Raw genomic sequence first — 23,862 nt, 5'->3', positions numbered from 1 at the left:
TTGATCTAAATGTTGTTGTTTTTTTTTTGATTGACTACTAAATTAATCAACTAATGAATTTTCTGTCATTCAACTACTCGATTAATCGCCTATTGTTCGAGCACTAGCTAAATTTCAGCTGTCAGCAGGACCTCTAGCTAACGTGTAGCGTTATCTATATCAATATTTCACTCTTAAATGGAGTATTCTGTTCTATTTTAATGCTTCAGTACATTTTGTGTTGATACACACTATCGTACCCTTAAATTACTTCATAAATTGTTGTTAATGCTCGTCATTCTCGTGTTCAGCGAGCGGCCGTAAACGCACCACGAAGTTAATTGATAACTGTCGTGACAGAAGAAGAAGAACTTCCGGGGCGGGCTTAACTTTTGATTGACAGGTCTCTGCTACAATCGTCGCTCTCTCTCGCTCGGCCGTAGTAGCAGAGCGAAAATGGCGTAGAGCGGAGGGTGTGCGGAGAAAGGGGACGAGGGGACCTTCTCCTCTCCGGGGTGGAGGAAAAAGGGGGCCCCCGGAGGTTATCGTCTTTTTTTTTTCTCTCGAAATGTCCCCTCACCCAGCGCGGACACTGTCCCCCAGAAGAAACCCGGCATACGTCCGGTTTGGGAGACGTAAATGTGTCACCGTAGAAGAAGAAACCCCCCTGGCTTTTGTTTACCATTATGAGCAGCTGCAGCGCGAAGCACAGTGGAAATACCTCTGCATCATTTCGGACCGACGCTCACACCAAGGTCAGTGATTTTCAGTCATGCTATACCTTTATTTTCCTCCTTCTGGGGAATCGGCGATGATAATTTGCTTTTACATTAAATATATACTAAGATAATCCAGTGATTTACAGACTAAATCCAGTGTCTAAAAAATCAGAACTCCCTGCTTTCCTTGACATGAGAGCACTTCAGTGGACTTAACTGGCCTATTAATAATCAATACCACCATGTTTCTTTTAACAGGTCTCGGATTTTAGGATAAATTAAGTTGTTTAAGTCATTTTTCAAGCAATAATACCAATCAATCCCTAGATTGAGCTGCTTCATTGTAAATATTTGCTGTTTTATATCTCTGCAAATGTTGATTTGACCTTTTTATGGAAGAAAAAATGCACTATTTTTGCATAAATACATTTTAACAGGTATTTTTCACTCCAGTCTGACATTGTATAGACCCTCAAGTTGTCATTCAGCTGCTCAGCTTTAGAAGACACTGATCTACATTTGCAAATTAAAACTAAACTGTGAATTTTTATCCTTAGGATGGGTTTCCCTGTAAATTCAATTGTGAAAGCAGCTGAAGCCCAGACTACAGGAACATCTCCCTTCAAACCAGCCTCAGCACCAACAACAGATCACTTCCACGGCCACCCAGACCAGTGGAGGATAAGAATGAAGACTCACCGAGGAGATGACCTCTTTTGGGCTTCGGGGACATGGGCGCCCTCCTTCCTGCTGTAGCTGGGACACTGGCCCTCTCTCCTCCACAGCATCCCCCACTGTCCTGGCCTTATTCTGCAGCGTTATCAACCATCAGGATATCTGCCAAGATCGTGGGCTCGTGTGATGCTCATCATGCACACTCTGACTACGTTCACATGTAGCCAAATGTGGCTCTGCAGTCACTAAGCTGACTCTGCTCTCTGTGTAATTGCCTGGTCTCCATCACTGGGGCATTTTCAGTCAGATTTGCTTTCGATTCTTATCCGGCTGCATGTTAACGTAGTCACGGATGCAATTTGTAAAAAAAGAACTCCCCACGCGCTCTGTAATTAGATCAAAGCAGTTTGATAATGAACAAACTGTTCCCGTTTCCTGGGAAGAAAGTAAAGACACAAGATACTGTAGCAAAGATCAAGGCCTGTGATTAAATTAGACTCATAGGGTGTATTTTTTTGTTTTTCACACTACCTCATCGCCATAACAAGTCCAACAGGAGTGAAGCGTGATCAGTACAGGAACGGTTGTCAAGCGCCACAGCAGTTTTATAAATGTAAGAAAGATGAATTTGGTTTTAGGAGTAGAGGAAACTCTGCATCGATTTTAAATTTCTTGTGCTCTCCCTTTGTCAAGTCTGCAGGTTTATTCACAAATTGCAGGTAGAGACAGTTGGCAATATTTCCAATGTGAGTTAAACCTTGAGATCCCTAAAATTTGGCATATTTTAACTTCAAAATTAGTATTTTATTATGATAGTCTTGTCCAATGTTCCTCCCTTAGCATTATCTTTGTTTTGTATTGCTTATTTTTTTCTCTTCTTCCCTTGGATACGTTGTGCTCCCCTCTTTAATCGCTGCAGGTGGAGACAGAATTGACTATTTGATTCCTTTTGTACCAGAGAAAGTAATGCGAAAAATGGGTGAATCAAATATTAGGCTTTATGTCCACCTGTTGTTTTTATGTGTCCAGTAAGCTGAGGGACACAAGTGCTGAAATAGCACCTTTAATTTCTTTGATTGAAGCTCATAGTGGATTTGTCCTTACCTGAAGGAAACCCTGGTCTCATTTTTTTCAACTTTACTTTGGTTAATTTTCCATGATCTCTGTAGGGGGGAAAAAAATATCACATTACCGGGATTTGTGCAATATTTGATCTTAACTGTCATGTTGTTGACCAAACTGTATATTGTATAAACAAGTGACAAGTTGTTTGAAAGCAACAAAATCACCAATGTCTTCCATTAAGATATGTATAGACTCATGTGCATTAGCTTATTTAGCGGGACTGTGGTGCCAACATTATAGTAGCCATGCATGACCAGTAGTGATGCTTGCTTCATGAAGAATAGTGAAATCGATTTCTAGACTAAGCTGGAGCTCAAAACTCAACTCAAGGGTGGTAGATTGACGTACTGCACCTTTAAACACACCACATTTAGATACAGCTTTGCCCTAAAATCTAATGCAAGATCTCGTTTATGTTCCATGTCTCGGGTGTAGAATAAGTTGCATGATTAAATGACACAATCAGGGTATGCAGTTAATAAGTATTTCAAGTTGTTTTATATAGCCGTGTATGATCAATTTAAGTAAGTGCTTTCTAACAGAACTGCTGTATGTTCTTAGGATTGTAAAAAATGCTTAAGAGACGTCCTAAACTGCACTCTCAAGCATCAAAAGAATTAAGTTAGCCATTATGCAACGGCCAAAAAAAGCTCCCAAAAAGCTCTGATGTGACAATGATAGAAACTTTTAGAGAGGAATGTTATAATAAGAGTCGTTCTTTAATCTTAGGTTTGGAAATAATTGCTCGCGATCCAACATAGTGTTTTAGTCCTAGAATTAAGATCTCACCATGACATCGTATTGTACATAATACCTCATAGTTTTGGGATTCAGAGCGATATATTTTAATCCATAAAATTGTATTTGATTAGAGTTTTAGAAGCAATAACCTACAACAATGCATGAGTTTAGTGCCAGGGTATACGTGTTAAAAGAAGTCTGTAATGTCATGTGGAAAGGATTTTCCCTCCCTTTCTGTTATGCCTATCTATTAGTCACTTTTTTTGGAAGTCGTATAACTGACTTTAGAATACAGTATCACTTATAGAGGTTTTGAATACTTCCTGCAGAACAAGGTATACGTGAGGACAGCTGTAGCATCATTATTTTCCCTGCCTCGTATTCTTCGAACACCAAAACAATAATCTAAACCGATCGGTACATGAGAGATGCTTTAAATTTCAGTTGTTGTAGCATTTTTACATAAAAACCCACCTTCTTCCTGTAGAAATATAGACTTTCAGTAACTCTGTGGCTGCAAAGGACTTATTGAACAGACTTGACACACGTTTGAAAAGCACTTTCTCTCTATGTACTGACTTGCACTGTCATCACCATCCTGTCTTGAATACTGTGTTCTGAAAACCCTGTGATGCTCTTTGTTGGGATTTATAATCACAATTTATAAGCAAGTAGGCGTCTAGCAACATGAATATATGGGTTTAAAAAATATGCATGACTTAGCAGAATAATGAATGATTTGTATTGCATGCAATAATCCAACTTTGTAATGTGAATGAGTGTAATTAGGCTAATGAAAATGTTCAAATCAGATGTTCTGTGACACAGTGACAACTTGGGGACGGTTGTTTTGACACAACAGCAAGCATGTTGAAGTAGCTTTGATCATCAGCTGTGGTTTTAACCGACTAAATTGCACCAAAAAAAAGATGTGTCAGAGTTTGAAGTGTTTCTGCTCTCACTCTCTGTTGTGCCAAACATAACCCACGGCAGTAAAGCCACAGTGCAGCTGACAAACACCTTTCAACCTTTTGTTCCCATAGAAAAAAGCAACAAAAAAAAAACAAAAGCTTAGGGAAGATGATTAATGACATTACTTTGTTGATCAACTTTTCCACTGAGGAGGTGGACTGTGTGGAAACTATGCACTCCAGAGGGAGGAAATGGGCATGCTTATTACGTGTGAGCCTCTTGTCTGGTTTTGTATTAACTAAAAAAAAAAGAGAAAAGAATCTGTATCAGAAATTCAGCAATAAAATGCAGCATGGTGCCAATTGGATGGCTGTGTGTTAATGTTTACTTACAGTTTGAGTGCTGTTACAAAATGAATGACATAGTATACATTATCTTTGCAGAACAGCAAAAGTCTATAGCTTTGTTTACACCCATGAGGCTGCATTGCTTGTTACATACCACAAAACAAAGTCATTAAATGAAAAGCAGAGAGACTACATTGACATTTTTAAATCCTTAACAAGAGTGGGACACATATCAAGTTTGCTCTGAGTTTTTCTACGTCAACATTGAATTCCTTTCACTGCCCGTTGGAGCGTATAGAAACTGTTCAACATTAAACTGGCAACAGGCAGTTTTTTTGCTTTAAATGTTGAATGCACATTGTGATGGGTACAGAATAATGAATCCATCAGCGTTATTCCCTATAAACCTCGCTTTCACAGTTTCTGACAGGGGTTTAGAAATCTCCTGGGAAATCACAGGCTGACTGGTGATCCGGTCAGGCTGGCAGCCTGGAACCATTTTTATCTGCTTTCATGTCTCCACTATGGACCAAATTAATTAATTATTCACATTTTGTCCTGTATTTCACATGGATGTTGACCCATTTTTTTACATAAACTTCTTATTATTTACAACATAAACTAGTCAACAAGAGGGGCTGGAGAGCAGATTGGAGAACACAAGGTACAGTTGGGATTGCTTGTACGCACACTACTTGTCAAATGTACTCGTACCACTCATGTCAGCCAGTCTGCTCCTAACGCGTGTCATCTGATCCAACTTTTCTTCAAACTGCTGTCTCACCTGCAGTGGAAAGGGACAAATTTGTGCTTTCAGTAGAAGGCATTTGATTTTTTTCCCCCAAAGCATTTATTGTTCCTGCCTGCATTTTCTTTCGACAGTCGTCCTCCAAAACATCTAGAGGTACAAATTCATAGAGAAGTGGCTTTATAGGAATGCTGTTTTTCCGCTCCACCAGAAGGCTTCCTGAGAGCAACTGAGGCTGATGGATTTTAGCCACAGTGTAACTTTGGTGTCAGACGCAGGCTGAACTTTCACACCGTTTCAACAGCTCATATTTGACAAGGGAACTGAATTTTGTCTTTTAAAAAGGACTCTGCATTCACGATTATATAATTAGTTGTACAAAAATTGCCAGATCATAAAACAAGTAAATGCTTATCGTATGTCACTACAGCACTGACTTTATATATTTATATATAATAAACACAATATGACATTTGTTGTCTCACCTCATTAATGGTGTCTCGGAGGACCTTCTTATCAAATGTAAGGCTGGATGCTGCCACCATTGAGCTGCTGTTGAGGATGTAACTGCAGAGAAAAATAGGACACGTGATGTACTCTAAAATTTTTGAATATTAACGGTGTCTGTAGAATAAAAAACTGTCTACAAACATGAGGAATTGGCTGTTTCATCTTTAACCCGAGCAGCTCGTACAATGGAAAACGCTCATAAGGCACCTGTTTATATTAGCCTCTCACGACAGCAGTAAACCTGTGCAAAAGAAGTCAATATGCTTTGTGTGCTCACAGAAGCAGCACAGCTTACCAGCTGATGTTTGCTTTGTTGAGGAGAAAGATGGAACGGACCATGGCCAAACGCAGCGGGGCTGAGTGAATGACTTTCCCCACAGCAGAGCAGCAGCTGCGACATTTCAGAGAACTGTAGATGCTGAGAGGAAACGACAGCAGTGATGTATGTGTGTGTCAATCGAGGGTTGAAGACAGAAAGTCTGATGCATTTACTTAAATTTAAGAACTTTACCACAAGTACATCTAAGGACTTTCCACACAGAACAAACACATTGCCTCTACAAGAGCATAACATATTGTTTTTCCCCTACATTTATCTCTCCAAAAGCCCAACCAGCATTTTTTTTTCCCACTCACCAATTAGCCATTTCCCCTTTGTGTCTTAACTCCATTGCATCACCGATGACCACATCATTGGTTACTTCTGAAGGGAGACAAGCAGCAAGGTATTGATTAATACATTTGGATTAAGAAGGGAGGGTGCAGCAGCCCTGCAAAACACAAACTGAAGAACATACCGTACCAGAATACACATTAGCAAAGGTAAATACAAAATTACAATAAAAGTTATATTATTTTGAGTTTTTGGCAACTGAGTTATCTTCATGACAACTAAAGCAAACTCCAGCCACTAAATAAGATCATGAGATTTGTTGTCAAGATGCATAAAAATCTCATAGTCAGTACTGGTCAGTGGACCTTGAGTTATTTCATTTTTTTTTTTTTAATAATACGACAACATTTCACATTTATCTGTTATCAAAAAAGTCTACTTTATTTATCAACCTTAGCTGATTTCTTAATATTTAAAACACACACACAGCTGTTATATTGCCCTCTGCCTCCACAGTAAGATGAAGATACAGTGAACTTACTTAGACACATGACAGAGTCCATACATTTAATCTCCCCACAGACGCCATGAGAGTCCCCCAGCACAGTGTTGCACTGTTGACAGTGGAGAGTCATCTGCTGCTGCTTGTCTTCCGCCTCTTCCGCCAGCTTTCCATCGCCTGTACACTGACTTAAGATGCTCCCATCAAATTCCATGTTGATGATGTTTTTTCCTGTCTGGTAGAAAGCTTGTTGTCCCGCTTTAAGTTTGAACCAAACTCACCAGAAAGCAGGATACTTCCTCCTCCTTCTTCTTCTTCTTCTTCTTCTTCTGTTTAAACTCTGCGCGCTGTGACGTCACGTTAGTTTGCGTGGTGCAACACTGCCACCACGTGGAGAAATGAGAGAAGTGCCGATAGAAACGCCAGAGAGCGTTGTATTTATTTTTAAATTAATTTATTAATTAATTATTTAATTTTAAGGGTCAAAATCCGAGCGCAATAGTTAGCTGATGAAGTTTAAACGCCTCTTTTTTTTTTTTTTTTTTTACCTAAACGCTAAAAAAGTCAGCTTCGCTCTGATTGGCTGCGAGGCACTTCCGGTCGCACGCAGCAGCCAATCAAATGGCGTCTGCTGCCGTGTTTTGAACGGAGGGGGGAAATTTTAACCGTCAGGCGCCTCCGCAGCTCACAACACAAGAGAGACGTGACGTGCACATGCTAACTTCTCCTCACAAAACGGAGTAAAAGTCACACCAACATGGATCTGGACTCCATGAAATATGCAGAGTTGCGAAGCCTCGCCAAGGAGCTCGGATTTAAAGCCAACATGAAGGTGAGGGGATGCACTTTTTTAAGAAAACATGGTGAGGCGTGTCCATTATGCTAACGGCTACTGTAAGCTAACATTTACATCTGAGTGTTACTGGGCGATAAATACTTTTCTTTGTTCAAAAACAGGCCGAAAAACTTCTGAAAGCGATCAAGCAGCATTATGAACAAGAGAGGAGCAAGGAGGAGGAAGGGCAGGTAACGTAATCCTGTGAATTATTTGGTATCACTGCAACTGAAATCTTAAGCCATGCCTGTACTCCATACCGGTGTATTGTTGTGATGCTTCACAGGGAGAAGAGGAGGAGGCCACTGCTCTCCAAGAAGAGGAAAATACAACCGTGGACAGTGCTGAGGAAAGTAAAGACGAAGTTTCCAGCCCCACTGTGTTTGTGAACACACGTCGAGGCAGAGGAAACGGTACCAAGAGAAAGGTCCCCGATACTGAACCAGTGGCCGAGTGTGATGCCAAGTTGCCTCCGAGTACTGCAGAGGTATTGCACATCATAACATAGTCAACTTAAATCAATGACACTGACATAACTCCAACTAGATTGCATGTAACAAACGTCCTCACTATAGAGTTTGCATCCTAGCATGTTTCTGTGCATGTGCATCACCCACTTCTCATTGGTACATGTATGCAAACTGTTTTTCTTTCAAGGCTGACTCCAAAGTGGCTGCACCTGTTGGTGCCAGGGGTGCTAAGAAGAGAAGAGTGTCCTTTACAAAGGATTCTGACAAAAGTGAAACTGAGGCCACTGGCAGTGAGCAGCAGCTGCAGCAGCAGGAGCCTGAAATTAAGGATGAAGCACCTGTGCAGGGTGATGCAGGTCAGTAGTGTGGTTTGATGAACGAGAACACAAACTTCCTCTTAGCCTCCTAATGTGTTGACGTCTTCTTTCTCCAGAGATTTTTAACTTTATGTTAAAGTTATGATTATATACTTATTCTTTATCTTATATACATTTTTGTGTCCAGTAAAAGCAACAAAAGTGGCCAGAGCTGGTAAAATCCCTCGTTACCAAGGGCAGCAGATGAACAAGCCGGTTTTGAAGCCTGTCACTCCCAGTAAGTTCTTTGATTTTTTTTTTCTTTTTCTCTCGTTGCTTCCACCCTGTCTCCCTTTGACCAATAAAGAAAGAGACCATACTTGAAATTAACTAAATTGTGTCTCTTACAGACTTCAAGAAACTCCACGAGGCACATTTTAAAAAGATGGAGTCAATTGACTCCTATGTCCAGCGAAAGACCAAGCAGATGGAGACTTACAAAAGTTCAGTGAAAGAGCTGAAGGTACTCAAAAGCCTCTAAACAGTCTTTTCTGACTTTAAGAACATTTTAAATGTTATATATGTACGTAAACATGATGTTTTTGTTAGTAATTTAAGTTCCCATTTTTTCCCCAGCAACTTTCAGACAAAACTAAACTGCTGCATGGCAAGACTCAAGTGGTAAGAATCACCACTTGGTGAACATCCATAATTGTAAAACTGCAGGATAAAGGGTGCAAAGTAAGTGACGACCTGTATACATTCATGTATTCTACAGAAAGCAACTCGTGCAACCATGTTCAGCCCCATCATGGTGAACAAGGAGGCAGCTGAGGACAAACGTAGACACACTTTGCTCTCGGCCAGTAAAGCTCCTCCAAAGAAACCTGCTGGGAAGGAAGAGCCTCTGTTCAGACCAACTGTCCTTTCCACTCGCAGGATCAATGTCCGGTGAGTCGTGCTTTCTTCCATAGGCATTTGTTGCAACAGCAGTTCACTCCAATAACCAAAAACTAGTCATTCTCCCAGGAACTTTTAAGGAGTAACAAGACTTTGCTGGTTACATTTTGTACCTCTCAGTCACTCTCGTGTACAAATTGTTTCCTGGTCAACAGAAAAACAACACTTTGATTTAGATTACTTTGTAGAGATGTATTTTCAATTTGCCATAATAACAAAAAGTACACATGTTGGCATAAGAGCCCGTCCACAACTTTGTACCACTATGTGTAAACACAGTACAAGTATTCAACCCCTTTTCAGATTGACATTAAAGAATTTTTTTTTATTGATCACTGTCAAAATGATCAATAGAAAACTGTGAACCAGAAGCCTCTTGGATGAGAGTTGGAACTCAAGCAAGTCCAGTTGCCTTTGTATAGCACTTAGATAATAAAACATGGAGACTTCCAATGGGGACTTATTACTTGTTATAGGCATAGTGTGTAGTCTTCAATGTGAAGCTTTAACAACTGAATGTGTTTGTATGCAGTTTCTCAGAAGCCACTCATGACAATGAGTACAAGAGGTCCATGGTGAAGACACCGGCACGTATGTCGCCCTGTTTGACCTCGAGCACCCCACAAAAACAGACAGCTGATGGAGGAAAGCCCACCATTGTCAAGACTTCAACTTTCTCTGCCACAAAAACTCCAGGTACCTTTTTAAAATGCTTGGAACGATCACTGAATGTGTCTGTAGATATGTACAGAGTGAGTGATTTAAGTTTTTCTCCCCTTGAATTCCAAAGGAACATTCGTTTTCACGGGCAACACGAGTGTCTCAAAAACCCCTGGAACAAACAAGAAGCCGAACTTTGATCTGAAGGCGAGTCTCTCTCGTCCGCTCGGCTACAAGCCTCATACAGGTACAAAATCACTTTTTAATTTCTCTGCATCGTGGAAATACAGTATCAGTTGACAGACAAATATGTGATGTTTTTGTTTTGTTTTTTCCTTTTTAAATAGGTAAGCTGAAGCCGTTTGAGGAGCCCAAAGAAAACACAGCGGGAAACAAGTCGCTGATCTCAAACTCGCATCAGAAAAATTACAAACAGCACAAAGTCCAGACACGGTACGTCTAAAATTACAGCACACACTGGCATATACACATTCGTCTCCTGTAATAGTTCTCTCCCTCAACATCAGTCTCTTATGGATGTTTTTGTATCTTATTTTAGGGAGGATAGAAGAGCAAAACACACAGAAGGCCGGAAGCAGAAAAAGGAGAGTGCGCTCGGGGCAAGAAGAGGCCTCGTCATGATGTAAAAGAGTCGTACTTGTGATGGTCGTTTGTACAGCCTGTTGTTTCAGTGTAAATATTTCCTGTCATTTTTAGCGTACTGTTGGGAAATTAGACAAGCTCGCATTTTCTGCTTCTATCCACCCTAATACGCAGTGTTTTTAGATTTGACTTGTGCATTACACTTTATAGCTCCGATATAGCCATTTATGTAATTTCATGAGTAGAGAATGGATTTCCTTTTTTGCAGCTTTCTATATTGGTACTTTTGTTCTTAAAGTTGATGTTTTTACTTTTTTAGTGAAGACAAAGATAAAAAGACATTGATGCAAAATACTTCCTTGTCTGTTCTACGTTTTATTGCAGCTTTCCAAAATACTAAGTATGAACATTTGTGTGCAATCACGATTTGATTAAGTCTACCCACCACAAACTGATTATTCACATGAAGAATATTTTTTATTGTTGATTAACATCTGGTTGATTTACATTATTTGTTGGGAGGAAGGCGTGTTAGACTTGGAGCAGAATAAACAACTTGATTTTGTTGTGAAGGAGCACACGTTCTCAGTTAATGTCCTGTTATTAGAAGGTCATAGATGCCATCAGCTGCAGTTGTATTTTATCTCCTTCAACAAGTCCTGAATTAAGCATATTTGCTTGTTGTAAGACCAGAAACATTCTGACTCAGGGCTTTTAGCCAAATTCTGCAGATAAGAAATGTCTGAGTTTAAGAATAAAGTACTAGAAATAGTACTAGAATCCAGATGTACAGTATCTTACAACATTACCAGATACATGGATGGCAGTTTCAGTATACAGTTCATCTCCAAACTGCATCTCAAACTTCAGGATTCCTCTTGTACAGCTCATAAGCAAACTCCTCAGTGTGTGCGTAGTCTTTGGAGACGCCTATGAAATCAATCTCCAGCTGGAACGGACCGTCAGCTTTGTCTCCCAAAGTAAATCCAATGGTGTTTACCTGTAATTACAAAAAGATGAATTAAATAAACTAAAGAGAGCACAGAAGAGTTATAGCACCTACAAGGACCGTGATTTTCTTTGTTGATTCTGGCGCCCCCCCATGTGAATAAAAGCGGTATTAGCACCACTGATAGATCCAACTAGATGAGTATGACATTACCTTGTCCAGCCAGAGAGGATGCTGATCATCTTGTATCCTCCCACGATGTGTAAGGAAGAACTTGGAGAAAGGTATCTGTAAATGAGTAACACCTGAGCATTAGAATGACCACTTACAAACATCAAATATTAAGCAGTTATTCCTAAAATTACAAGTGCAGGAAATGCGTTAACAATGTTCTCCATATTCTGTGATGTTTCTTCTGGTATAACAACATATATCATGGAGCTTATTCTTGAAAGACCTCTACTTTTACCTTGACATCCTGCCAGTAGGGTCCTCCCCTGGTGTACAGGAAATACGAGTATATGTCATCTTTCATGTGAGAGAAGTACGTTTCTGCTGCAACGTTGATCATCCAGGGACGGCCATCGCCACGCACACGCAAATGCAGGGTGTTGAAATTGGTCCAGTCGTAGTGCTTTTTTCTATCAAAGGAAGCCTAGGAGACACAAAAGGTTTGGAGGTTGACTGTTAGCGCAGCAGTAGTTAGCATACAACTGCCACCAATGTGAATTCAAGGGGAGACACCACAGGTGAATAGGGTCAAGCAATTTCCAGAGAAAAATCCTCAGTGTCTCTGGATACTATTACAGTAACAACAATGTTTCCATGAACTTCAGAAAGGAAAATAAAGTGATGGCACTAACCAGTGCTTGCTTTGAGCGCATGGTGCAGTAGCCACTGTAGCGTGTTTCTCCATCTCTTGGAGGAGTAGAGTTCAGAGACCCGTACAAAAAAAGGGTATTATTGTTTCTGCCAAGCTTCAAATAAGCTTCACTTTGTCCTCCGATCTCACGATCTGAGGACACCGTCCACTGCTCCAGGCACTCTGGACCTCTGAACTCCCATATCACCCTGGTCTGCTCCAACATGTGCTCGTGGAAGGGTTTGCCTTCTGGACCAACCCAGCGGTCGGAAAACTCCTTTTTCAACAGTGCGAAATTCCTCTTTATCCCCTCCAAACCCTTTGAGAGGCTGAAGTTAATCTTCTGCCATGGAAACTTGTCTTCTTTGGGCTCGCCGGGTCGTCTGTATTGACCCTGAATCATAGCTCTTCTGGGTACAGTGACAGGAGTGATGGAGGGGAGGAGCAGCTGCTGGCAGTGGTGCTGGATGGAGCCCAGCAGCCTCGCTGAGGGGAGACGTGTGATCTTTGGCAGAGACATTTCAGTGATGGCACGGACAGTTCACTGCTGGGATATATCACACAGAAAAGTGGTGTCATTATACTCGAGTTACAGGGTGGTAATGGATGATCAAATTCCCTTAAGTTACAAGAAGACAATCTAATTTGACTGGCTTGACAGGTTGTGATTAACATGTACAGTTTTTACTCTTTACATTATCATTTGGTCTAATAAAACTATCTAGGAAGCCTATCTAACTTGTGTGATGTCTTTTTGTCACCACCATCCTCTTGAAATATAGGACTGTGTGCCAATTACTATCCATGTGTCTTTTGTGCTAAACACGGGACGACTGATCGCTGTAAGTCTGTTCCAGTAGTGTTACTTCATTAATTGTTAAAGGTGCCATATGTAAGATTTGTTTTGTTGAAAACATCCAAAAGCTAACAAACAAATAATCAACAGAATGTAAAGACGTAACAGCTTGGATGTTATGATGGCTATGTATTGTTTGGTGTAGCTGCACCGCTGACTGAGCTAACTAGCTAACAGCACCTACAGTTAGCAAGTAATCTAGTGATATGCTGCCCCCTATTTGTTTTAAGTATCAATTTGACAGATGGCCAATTCTTGCATATTGCACCTTTAAAAATCACATCTAAAGAAGTGCAAACCATTTGCTTTCCTGATCTCCATGCATGGCAGTTACACAATCAATGTTACAGCCATTTTTCAGACTGCATTTTAAGAACATTTACATTTTTACATAAATAACTGTGACCAGCTGGTGTTCAGGATTCAGTAGACCCAACATGCAATGTGACAGTGAACACGGTTAGCATAATCTGTCTCTACTTACTCTGACCATGCTGCACCAGAAAGACAAGGATGGATATGTCACCGACTTCTTGGTTCAGTTGGACTAAACCATCAAGATATCTCTTTTAAACACTATTATGGAGTTAAACAATTCACAAACTGGTCGTGTAGCACTCATTACACACTCAAGGTTGTCCGGATCTACACGGGAGACCCGGCGGAAGCACTTCGTGCTGCGTTCAGCGTACATTCAGCAAGCCAAACACATGGGAGAACAGATTTACAACATTAAAAGGTTAAATTCCCGTGGACCGTGAATGCAGCCCCGGTGCACCAAAGATATTTGTCCTGACCGACACAGTCACTGTCGATGTGTAGTTCCGTTTCAGCTAAACATCAATGTTCTCGCAGACTGGCTGTTTAATTTTCTTCATCTAAACTCCAGTAATAAAAATTATAATAAGCGCACGTGCAAATAAGAATTAAATTTTATTGACAAAGATATAAAACCCAGCGGTAACTATGAAATCAGTGCGAGCGCGCATGCGCAGTAGTGCCTTTGTGTGGTTGACTGCAGAGCCGACTAGCTAGGTAGCAGCAGCGGCTAGCCTCAAACATTTAGACGACACAGAGGTAGCTAGCAGGTTAGCCGTGCAGCTAATCATGGTGAATGTAAAGAAACGGAAAGGTCGGGTCGTAATTGACTCTGACTCCGAAGACAGTGCTAGTGACGATAATTTAGATCAGGTAGGTGCGCATTTTTCTTAATTTGTTTCCACCAAAATCGCCTATTAAGTTGTCAACACTTTGAGGGTGAAGCTAATGTATGCTAACTTGACTGCGCTGCTGTGTTTGGCCTCGCTTGAACAAGCTGAGTGGGGCCCATCTTATTTACAGCCGCTGCTTCCTTTCTCAGTAAACACGACGTCCTTGAAGTCAAATAAATTGCTGGGTTTTTCTCAAATGTTTGTGGGGGGGGGGGTGTTCAACACCGACGGAAGTGTATGAGGCTGTGCAGAAAACGGTGTCTTAGCATGAGGCAGCTAAGGTATGCTAACGTTGAGGTTACATTCCGAGAGATGTACTCAACGCGAGCAATCTTGCAGTATTATGTTGCAACGAGAAAAAAAAACCGCGCTACGGGCCTGTTGTTGGTTTCGAGTATACGCTGCTTGACTACAGCCGTGCACTGTTGGGGGGGGGGGGGGGGAAATGCATTGTTAGCTTTCAGACTGACAACAACGGGACATGTTTGCACAGACTGGAGCCGTGCTGGAGTCGCACTTGATTTAGCTGGAAGAACCTTATCTCCTGAATGACGTCATGGGCGCAGGGCCGTAGGTCTATTTCGGTGTTGTTGTCAAACAAGCCCTGGCAAACTGAGTGAAGAGCTCTCCCTGTCAGTCCGAAGAGCCGTGCAGGACTACTGCTTCAGTCGTTTTAGATCACTGGTAACCCTCCATGCACGTTACCTGACAGTACACTGTGCTCAGACACAAGTAGTGCAACACTGATGAGTTCAGTAAGCTCAAATCATCTGTAGGTTTTTTATATAAGCTGTTCAGTGCAGTGCATTTAACTACTGGAGATGAGTTTGAGGAAGAGTACATGTACGAGTACTTCCTTTTTCACACATTTTAAGTCTGCAAGCCTCAGTACAACACATTGAAATCATCATGTGACCAATGATAAAACCTCTGAACGACAAAGGCTAAGAAACTATTTATTAGGAGTTGATCACATCGTTATCTGCACCGATATTGTAACTATTGGTAGTTGGTATCGACTGATATTCGCCCCTTGCTGACTGTCAGCGGCCTATCTGCAAATAAGATGGCATTTGTTAATCTGTTGTGCGGCATCAATTGTGCACTGGCACATTAATGTGCGTATGTACTGAATTGTTATCATTGAGTAGGTAGTTGTGTATTCGGCCAAAAAGACCTTTGAAGCAGTTACGTTTCCTAAAACTGAATCTTTTCAGTTCAAGTTTTTTTTTTGCTCTTTCAAAGATAGTTTAATGAGGGGCTGAATTACTTTAAAGCAAGTCAGTTATTTTTATTATTACATGGTTTCTCGGTTTCCTGGGCAGAAATGGGAGGGAATATCAACAAAAACACAATAACAACAAAAAACATCAGCATTGGTTGGTTTCCCTAATCCATACAGTTTACCTCGACTGTGAGGCCTTTTCTACGGATTTCAGCTTTTCCACATTCCTGCAACAGAGACGCAGCTCAGCTTTGTGCACGTACACTTTCAGGGTTTTGTTATTTAGCCTTACACTCTTGCCTCTGCATGGTCCTGTTTACACGCATTCAGCAAAGTTCTGCATAAATCCAGTTGCAATCCACAAATTGCTGCTCACGCCTTCCATCAGAATGTGTTTTGATGACTACTTGTGACAGGATTTTGCTTCCTTGCTCACATGTTATTTTACCTGTGGGGAAACTGACCACTGCATAACCAAAATACACATTTGCTCCTGCCCACTCAGCTCGACAGTAAGCTTTCAAACCCATGCCTGGCAAAACAGCTGTGTGTTGGAAAATGTTCCTGCTATATGCAAATGAAGAGTGGATAAGTCAGTCCTTGAATATAATCAGGGGCACCGTAACTCTATATACTGACATATGCTTCTCACCTTGAAATGTAGCTTGAAAATTTTGATCCAAATACATCCTCCACATGGTTTGCGTTTATTTACACCTGCATTTAGAGATGTCCACTTGGATTTAGATCACCCAAATCGGATACGATTAGCAATGATACACTTGCAGGAGGCATTTTCCCGCCTTTAACACTTTACAAGATTATGATTTTACTGGGTGCTCTTTCTGAAACACATCACGTTGTTCTCTTTTCCAGGAGCTCTTGTCCTTGGCGAAGAGGAAGAGGGTCGATTCGGGTGAGCAGGAAGAGCCGGTCAGCAAACCTGCAGCTTCTACAGACTCTGAGACATCCGATAGTGATGATGAGGTACGACAGATTTTTTTAATCTATTTTCAAGCACATTGAAGTCCAGTGTTCTCTGTCAGTTGCAACTATTTAATAACCGAAACCCTTTTTTCCCTCCTTTTGTCTAGTGGACTGTGGGTGGCACCAAAGGCAAAAAGAAGGTTAAGCAAGGGAAAGGGTCTGAGAAGAAAAACGCCACAAAGAAGAAGGTTAATAAAGCAACGGCGTCTGGCAGCTCAGATGGAGACAGCTCAGCAGAGAGCAGCGCACCAGAGGAGGGTATGTCTTCAGTGTTTGTGGTGAAAATGGAAGGAACTTGTTGTGGTTGCGGTTGTGCAGATGTCAACACCTAAATTTCACCCCAAAACTGACCTACACGTCCTCGAGTTAATGGCATTTTACACAGGTCTAGATTACAGACATCATCCAGGGTGAGATGTCCACAGGTATTTCAGGTGGCTGAGATTAGGTGACTCACTCACTCATCTCCTTTATCCCGACTGGCACTCAGTGAAGCATCTAAGCTGTTGTTTGTTTGTTTGTGCCAGATTGTTCTGCTACACACTAGATTAATAGGATAGTGGAAAACCCAGGGCTGCAACACACCATTATTTTCATTGTCGATTACTCTGACGATTGTTTTCTCGATTAATCGATTAGTTACTTATATCTATTCTATATGGAGAAAATGGTAAAAAAGACTTTCCCACGATGATGTCCTCAAACGTCTTGTTTTGTCCTCAACCCACTCTGGAAATCTGGTCAAAATCCAGTTAAAGCGTCCAAGATGATTAAGATGTGCTTGGAAAGAAAATCAGCCTGCGTCTCTTTAATTAATTTTACAAAGTAAACAAACAGCTACATAAAAGTAGCTTTGCAAAATCTAAAATAACTCTAGAAAATGTCATTTAAATCACCTTCAGTCTGTACTTTACATTTGTGTCTTATTATATTAGTCATGACGAAAAAAGTTACTACTGCCATATTATGAAACTTGGCCACCTTAACTATAAGTAGCTGTCAGGCTACCTTCACTTTCCTGTTTTAAAGTAGTTCGACGTCACTTCCATTTCAGCCACTTGCTAACTTTTTGTTTGCAATTGGTGTCAATCTGGTCAGGTTAAATGTGGCTAATACTGATGAGGACCCTGTAGTCTTTTGTTTGTGTTACTGCAATCTGCATAAGAACTGAACTCAGCTGAACGTTTGCTGCTTGTGCCAATGAATTGTTCTTAATCTTTAGGTGAGGTGTCTGATTCAGAGAGCAACAGTTCGTCCTCCAGCTCCGACTCAGACTCCTCCGAGGACGAGGTGTTCAGGGATGGTTACGATGACGACTTGATGGGAGATGCGGAGGACAGAGCTCGTCTGGAGCAGATGACAGAGAAGGAGAGGGAGCAAGAGTTGTTTAACAGAATTGAGAAGAGAGAGGTGCTGAAGAGACGGTGAGTACTGTAGGCCACGTGAAGAGAAAAAAATAACGAGTGAAATGTACTTACAAGGAGCATTGGTGTTGCTTTTTCTCAAATTTCCCTAATGCGTCCGCAACATATTTGCTAGAAAAGTGAGAAGACATTTATGTATAAGACAGTGTTGCATTTTATCGTTGCTGTGTGTCTTTGTATCTATTCAAGACTATGTTTGTTTGTGTTGACAGTTTTGAAATTAAGAAGAAGCTGAAGACGGCGAAGAAGAAGGAGAAAGAGGAGAAGAAAAAGAAGCAGGAGGAAGAGCAAGAAAAACGGAAGTTATCTCAGGTTCAAGACACACAAGTGGTGAGTTCAGGGACGTTTTAAACAGTATTAGATATTGTAGTATTGAAATGTGTCACTGTGAGAATCATGTCGGAGTTTGAAAGTTTTTCTTAACAAATCAGCATAAAGAAGAAATATTAGTACATCATTACCTCTGCACTCTTTTGTCAGTGTTTTGCCTGATGTTTCACATATTTTGTCTATTTATGCGTATTGATTGCGTTGTTCTTGCTTTTTCTTTTATTTCCAGGTCATGTCACACAACAAGGAGCGACGATCCAAGCGTGACGAAAAACTTGACAAAAAGTCCCAGGCCATGGAAGAACTAAAGGCTGAACGTGAGAAGAAGAAAAACAAAACAGGTGGGTGTGACTTTTACCTCTTTATGACGTGATTTTTGTGACAATTCAATCAGATCCAGCTGCTGACGTTTCATCTCTTTGTTGAGCAGCGGAGCTTCTGGCCAAACGCCAGCCTCTGAAGACAAGCGAGGTTTACTCTGACGATGAGGAGGAAGAGGAGGAAGATGATGACAAGTCGTCAGTCAAAAGTGACCGCAGTTCGCGTTCGTCATCTTATGATGATGACGAGTAAGTCTGAATCTGCTCCAAGTCTTTTAAGCTTCAGCTCAGGACCACTCTATTCTCTTTTGATTTAAAGTAACGTCTTAACTGTGTTCTGCCAACAGAAAAGAAGAAACCCCACCGAAGTCACAGCCTGTTTCACTACCAGATGAGCTCAACCGGGTCCGCCTGTCCAGACACAAGCTGGAGCGCTGGTGCCACATGCCCTTCTTTGCTAAGACTGTGACTGGCTGCTTTGTGAGGATAGGAATTGGAAACAACAGTAGTAAACCAGTTTATAGGGTAAGCTTGGCTTCTAGGTAACATTTCTTGTGCAGTTTTTAATATTCAACAGCAATGTGCTCTCGTATAATGGTGATAATGAAGAGCTGAGACTCAGTAGAAATTAAAAGCTGATTTATGAAGTTTTTGTCCTCTCTTGTTGTTGAAAGGTTGCTGAAATTGTGGATGTCGTAGAGACAGCCAAGGTTTACCAGCTTGGATCAACACGAACAAACAAGGGATTACAGTTAAGGTAGGTCTACTTTTACAGTCACTTTATACATAATAAAAGGTTAGTTAGATTAGATTAGATTTTTTAAAGTGGGGTTGTATGAGGTACTTTTCCTCAGTCGACACACCCCAGTTTGAAGAGGTAGCAGGAGTGAAGGAAGCTATGTAATATAATATTTTCACCGCTTTAACTGGCCATCAGAAAGCCCTTTCTGACAGGGAATTGAAGCCAACAGTACAAACAGTAATTCTGCTTGCAGAACATTGGATTTGCTGGTCTGCTGCTGCCTAAATCGGTTGGGTAGTTTGTGTTATTGTGTGACTTTGTTTTTTTAAAGGGTTAGTTTGAATCCAAACAAACATTAAGATGCGCTACAACTGATATGATTTAGGTGGCTAAAATACATTTTGGTTCTGCCCCGTCTGCAGCAGTATGTTGTTTAGCTCTTGTCTGCTTCTCCAAACTGGAAGCGTGCTGGATAAACACCTCAGAAAAACCTCACTTCAAAAAATCTGCACTAACCATCTAACGCAAATGATCAAGAATCAGGACCTTCTCTTCCATTGTTCCTGCTTACCAAAAATGTGACTTTTTTAATTGTGTATCTTCCTCAGGCATGGCGGTGACACGCGGGTATTCCGGCTTGAGTTTGTATCAAATCAGGAGTTTACAGAAAGCGAGTTCATGAAGTGGAAAGAGGCGGTAAGTCTGCTTGAAAGAGCAAAAATATGTTATTTGTAACATCAGTTTCAGTAGGAACCTCTTCAAGACATACATGAGGAGCCGTCATAGATGGTACAACTTCAGGTTTTGTGTGTTGATGTCTTTTCTCTCTAGATGATCGTCGCTTCAATGCAGGTACCGACTCTTGACGAAATCACCAAAAAGGAGCAGTCGATCAAAGAAGCTCTGAACTATAAGTTCAATGACAAAGACATAGAGGATGTGAGTCTGTCTCTGGATGGTAAATGATTAATTTGGTTTCATGCCTTATTCAGTGGCACCTTACATGTTTTTTTTGTCTTTACTCGCTGCAGATTGTTAAAGAGAAGGACCGATTCCGAAAAGCCCCCCCAAATTATGCCATGAAGAAGACGCAGTTACTCAAAGATAAGGTAAAGGAAAATAACTTGCTTTTACGTCCGTGAAATATGATATGTAGAAAATCTAGTTTGCTCATAATGATCTTAGCAGCCTTTTACATTTTAATATAATCCACATAATTTATTAACAAGTATCCCAAAGAAAACAAATTAAACGTACACGCTGAAAGCAACTGCACTGTGCACAGATGTATCATCTGTTTGTGGCTATCAGCTTCCTACTTCCTCATTTTTATTTGTTTTGACTGAAGGCCATGGCAGAGGAGAGTGGAGACGGCGATAAAGCAAAAGTGATCCAGGATGAGCTGAACGAGCTTGAGGAGAGGGCAGAAGCACTTGACAGACAGAGGACCAAGAACATCTCTGCCATCAGGTACACAAGCTGCAGTTAAAAACACTTTTAAGTCTCACTGGAGTGGCTCTTTGTAATAAAACTGGGGAAAGACTTCCTGGCTTCAGATACTAAGAGTCCAGAGTTTGTTTTAACTGGGCAGTTAAAATTCTGCTGAAAAGAGTTTGCATTGCTGCAAAAGCTTACGTCAAATGTTTTCGATCAGCAGTGGTGTATTTCTTTCTATCACTGATTGAAAACATTACAGGTCGCTGGGAAGTACATTTCCACAACAATACAAAATAATCCTGAGGATTGTTTCATGTGATATTTTTAATATTCAGTCGTTTATAAAAATTAGTCTTTGTTCTGGAGCTGATTGGGTTTTAAGACATGACTCTGAAATGCTTTTTTTTTTGTTTGTTGTGAAGCTACATCAATCAGAGGAACAGAAGCTGGAACATTGTTGAGTCTGAGAAAGCTCTTGTGGTAAGTTTCAAAACACCACCTTCATACATATTATTATTATTATTTCATATATTGGCGCTGTTATAATTAAAATGAAAACTGTGGTTATTTTAATTCATCAGTGTCTGTTCAAGATATCCAGATATTTATTTGCTTATTTATTTTCACACAGGCTGAAGGACAAAATGCCAAAAACCAACAAATGGATCCTTTCACACGAAGACAGTGTAAACCCACCATGGTGTCTAATGTAAGATTTCTCTTATTATTTCTAACATTTTCTATATGAACAGTTTAATGAACACTGCTGAATCTAATTTTGTGAACCTGTCCTGCTCATTTTATTCCTGCAGGCCAGAGACCCGTCAGTCCACGCAGCTATTCTTGCTCACTTGAACCAGAAGTACGGCTCTGGGTCGGCAGGAGATCCTTCTGGTGGAGACAAGAACAAACTGGTGAGTAGACGAATACTAAGAGGCACTCCCAGTGTTTTCATATAAAAGATGGTTGGAGAGTGAACGCTGAAGTCATTACTTCACTTTCATTTGTTTGCCAAAATCCTGGTTGTAATCCTGTTCCAAGCCATATGTCATGCAAACAGGAAACTGTGAGCTTTTTGCTCCATTGCCGTGCTGCTGCTGTTATTTTTGTCTGCTCTTGAGTCATCAGAAGAGGGACTCTTAAAATTTTATTTAGCCAATTTTTTGGCAGATACATTTTCTGAAAGAGTGGGCCACAGTCAACATTGTAGTACTGTAAAAGCAGACTTTTTTTGGCTTGATGGGCAACAAGACATTCAAGGCCTCAGCTGATATTACACAACTCGAATTTCAATGATTATGTGCTTAAAATGCATTTTTGACAAAAAAAATCAACTAAATCTGACTTTATGTAAGGAAAAATTGCAAAAGCCAAGCAGAGAAAAACTCTCTACTTTTGCAGAAGTACATTTTCTTTAATTTCAAGTATCTAAACTTCTATTTCTTTTCTCTGTTATATTATAGGGTCAACCAAACCCAAAAGACAAAGATGTTCCCAAGCCAACCACTGACCTCTCAGAGGACTTGTTCAAAGTCCACGATTTTGACGTTAAGATTGACCTACAGGTTCCCAATGCAGGTAAGATGATTTTTCCAATGTCTTATTTATACTCCCTCAGCCTGCAGTGCAAAGGCGGTCGTTAATGTTAAAACCGCAGGACTTTAGAAACAGGTAGAATTATTTTCTCTCTCGTTCCGCAGAGGCAAAATCTCTGTCCGTGAGCTCCAACGCGCTGCCGGTGAAGGACGGCGCCCCCCGCAGGTCCCTAAACCTGGAGGACTACAAGAAGCGGAGGGGGCTGATCTGATGCGGAGAGTCCATCATTCAGAATCCACATTGCATGTGTAATTGGCTGTGTAAGAGAGAGAGTGTGTGTGTGTGTGTGTGTGTGTGGTTGAGAGAGAGTGTGTGTGTGTGTGTGTGTGTGTGTGTGTGTGTGTGTGTGTGTGTGTGTGTGTGTGTGTGAATGACTCCCAGAGGACGTGTGTTTGAATGTTGATTCAACAGACTGTTTATCCGAACACAGAGGAAATACTGATTGAGCAAAGACAACATTTTTCTCAAAGGATCTCTCTCAGAAGAATCTTGTCCAGATATTTGTTGTTTTGTTATTTTTGCATAATCACACACAAACTCGTGTACTGAGTTGTGTTTTTTTTATGTATTTAACTTCTTTCCCCCCCTCTTTTTTTTGGATCTTCTGGAGTCCACTCCATTTTTGTTTTTTCTGAAAGGACACAGCGCTTGTGGATTATTACCTTGAACAAGGACACTATTTTAGAAGACTTAGATTGTTGAGGCATCTTGATATTACTGGACTGGATGTCTTATGGAGCCTCACCAACGATGAATTACTGTTGTAAATCCCCCCCTCCCTATCAATGTGTGATCATGTGCCCTTGCAGTCCATCCTGAATTTTAAAAGCCTTGGGGGTTTTTTGTAGATGATCACCATCTCCGACTGGACTGTGACGCCAGCCCGACGTGACACACGTGAAAAGTTCCGTACATGTTCAGTACATTTATCAATTTTTAAGTCTTTGAAACAACCCAGTTTAAGAGGAACCATTTTCTATGGCTGACCTGGTTATAAAAGTGTTGCTTTGTTTCTGTTATCTCTTGGTTGGTTGTTCATGGGATAACTCCCCTGCCCTTAACTCCCAGAGCAGATTCTATGTGTTATCGATTGTGTCCATAGTCAGTTCCTGTATTGATGTGGCATGCCATGTAAATATGCATTTTGGAGTGAGTGCGGAAAAAATAAAGAGGCACTGTTTCATAACTTCTGTGTCAGTTGATCTCTTTTCTAGGTATTTTATTAAGC

At 40.8% G+C, this 23,862-nt stretch overlaps 4 protein-coding genes and 1 long non-coding RNA gene across 6 annotated transcripts; 3 read left to right on the top strand and 2 right to left on the bottom strand.

The window, feature by feature from the left end:
* Nucleotides 1-428: 428 nt before the first annotated feature.
* On the top strand, nt 429-4,518 carry LOC141010569 (uncharacterized). The gene is made up of 2 exons (XR_012180192.1): nt 429-734; nt 1,256-4,518. It is a non-coding gene; the product is annotated as an uncharacterized lncRNA (long non-coding RNA).
* On the bottom strand, nt 4,519-7,149 carry oip5 (opa interacting protein 5). 2 transcript variants are annotated; one of them, XM_073483590.1, is made up of 6 exons: nt 6,911-7,149; nt 6,393-6,459; nt 6,052-6,174; nt 5,732-5,813; nt 5,213-5,282; nt 4,519-5,020 (listed from the first exon to the last, which is right to left on the bottom strand). In XM_073483590.1, exons 1-6 carry the CDS (start codon nt 7,083-7,085, stop codon nt 5,010-5,012), a joined length of 528 nt encoding a protein of 175 aa, XP_073339691.1. In that variant the 5' UTR covers nt 7,086-7,149; the 3' UTR covers nt 4,519-5,009. The 2 variants fall into 2 exon arrangements, with proteins under 2 accessions (XP_073339691.1, XP_073339690.1); XM_073483589.1 differs by having other exon boundaries at nt 4,519-5,282.
* A 425-nt stretch (nt 7,150-7,574) lies between these two features.
* On the top strand, nt 7,575-11,049 carry nusap1 (nucleolar and spindle associated protein 1). The gene is made up of 12 exons (XM_073483578.1): nt 7,575-7,703; nt 7,829-7,897; nt 7,993-8,193; nt 8,364-8,532; nt 8,681-8,770; nt 8,883-8,995; nt 9,109-9,153; nt 9,251-9,423; nt 9,965-10,128; nt 10,223-10,339; nt 10,440-10,545; nt 10,652-11,049. Exons 1-12 carry the CDS (start codon nt 7,629-7,631, stop codon nt 10,737-10,739), a joined length of 1,410 nt encoding a protein of 469 aa, XP_073339679.1. The 5' UTR covers nt 7,575-7,628; the 3' UTR covers nt 10,740-11,049.
* Nucleotides 11,050-11,147: 98 nt separating this feature from the next.
* ndufaf1 (NADH:ubiquinone oxidoreductase complex assembly factor 1) lies at nt 11,148-14,069 on the bottom strand. The gene is made up of 5 exons (XM_073483580.1): nt 13,847-14,069; nt 12,508-13,053; nt 12,114-12,299; nt 11,858-11,932; nt 11,148-11,695 (listed from the first exon to the last, which is right to left on the bottom strand). Exons 2-5 carry the CDS (start codon nt 13,024-13,026, stop codon nt 11,555-11,557), a joined length of 921 nt encoding a protein of 306 aa, XP_073339681.1. The 5' UTR covers nt 13,027-13,053; nt 13,847-14,069; the 3' UTR covers nt 11,148-11,554.
* Nucleotides 14,070-14,181: 112 nt separating this feature from the next.
* On the top strand, nt 14,182-23,820 carry rtf1 (RTF1 homolog, Paf1/RNA polymerase II complex component). Its single transcript, XM_073483577.1, has 18 exons — nt 14,182-14,553; nt 16,675-16,785; nt 16,893-17,043; nt 18,008-18,209; nt 18,422-18,539; nt 18,769-18,880; nt 18,970-19,108; nt 19,207-19,384; nt 19,534-19,616; nt 20,210-20,297; nt 20,433-20,540; nt 20,633-20,710; nt 20,950-21,071; nt 21,461-21,518; nt 21,670-21,747; nt 21,851-21,952; nt 22,502-22,616; nt 22,739-23,820. Exons 1-18 carry the CDS (start codon nt 14,470-14,472, stop codon nt 22,843-22,845), a joined length of 2,034 nt encoding a protein of 677 aa, XP_073339678.1. The 5' UTR covers nt 14,182-14,469; the 3' UTR covers nt 22,846-23,820.
* The last annotated feature ends 42 nt before the right edge of the window (nt 23,821-23,862 follow it).

This window comes from Pagrus major, chromosome 16 (genome assembly GCF_040436345.1).
Source record: "Pagrus major chromosome 16, Pma_NU_1.0".
NCBI lineage: Eukaryota > Metazoa > Chordata > Actinopteri > Spariformes > Sparidae > Pagrus > Pagrus major.
The sequence above is the reverse complement of the archived record's forward strand: the minus strand, read 5'-3'. Positions and strand labels throughout refer to the sequence as shown.

What these genes read in the sequence shown, in the direction of transcription:
- oip5 (XM_073483589.1), bottom strand. Translation starts at nt 7,085, where the DNA reads ATGGAATTTGATGGGAGCATCTTAAGTCAGTGTACAGGCGATGGAAAG. An exon ending in AACAAAGCAAACATCAGCTG is followed by an intron (nt 5,814 to 6,051) that starts GTAAGCTGTGCT and finishes TTTTCTCTGCAG; the next exon opens with TTACATCCTCAACAGCAGCT. An exon ending in TCCGAGACACCATTAATGAG is followed by an intron (nt 5,283 to 5,731) that starts GTGAGACAACAA and finishes TTTCCACTGCAG; the next exon opens with GTGAGACAGCAGTTTGAAGA.
- nusap1 (XM_073483578.1), top strand. Translation starts at nt 7,629, where the DNA reads ATGGATCTGGACTCCATGAAATATGCAGAGTTGCGAAGCCTCGCCAAG. An exon ending in GCAAGGAGGAGGAAGGGCAG is followed by an intron (nt 7,898 to 7,992) that starts GTAACGTAATCC and finishes GATGCTTCACAG; the next exon opens with GGAGAAGAGGAGGAGGCCAC. An exon ending in TGCATGGCAAGACTCAAGTG is followed by an intron (nt 9,154 to 9,250) that starts GTAAGAATCACC and finishes TGTATTCTACAG; the next exon opens with AAAGCAACTCGTGCAACCAT.
- ndufaf1 (XM_073483580.1), bottom strand. Translation starts at nt 13,026, where the DNA reads ATGTCTCTGCCAAAGATCACACGTCTCCCCTCAGCGAGGCTGCTGGGC. An exon ending in CCTACTGGCAGGATGTCAAG is followed by an intron (nt 11,933 to 12,113) that starts GTAAAAGTAGAG and finishes ACTCATTTACAG; the next exon opens with ATACCTTTCTCCAAGTTCTT. An exon ending in ATCCTCTCTGGCTGGACAAG is followed by an intron (nt 11,696 to 11,857) that starts GTAATGTCATAC and finishes TTGTAATTACAG; the next exon opens with GTAAACACCATTGGATTTAC.
- rtf1 (XM_073483577.1), top strand. Translation starts at nt 14,470, where the DNA reads ATGGTGAATGTAAAGAAACGGAAAGGTCGGGTCGTAATTGACTCTGAC. An exon ending in GTGACGATAATTTAGATCAG is followed by an intron (nt 14,554 to 16,674) that starts GTAGGTGCGCAT and finishes TCTCTTTTCCAG; the next exon opens with GAGCTCTTGTCCTTGGCGAA. An exon ending in TCATGAAGTGGAAAGAGGCG is followed by an intron (nt 20,298 to 20,432) that starts GTAAGTCTGCTT and finishes TTTTCTCTCTAG; the next exon opens with ATGATCGTCGCTTCAATGCA.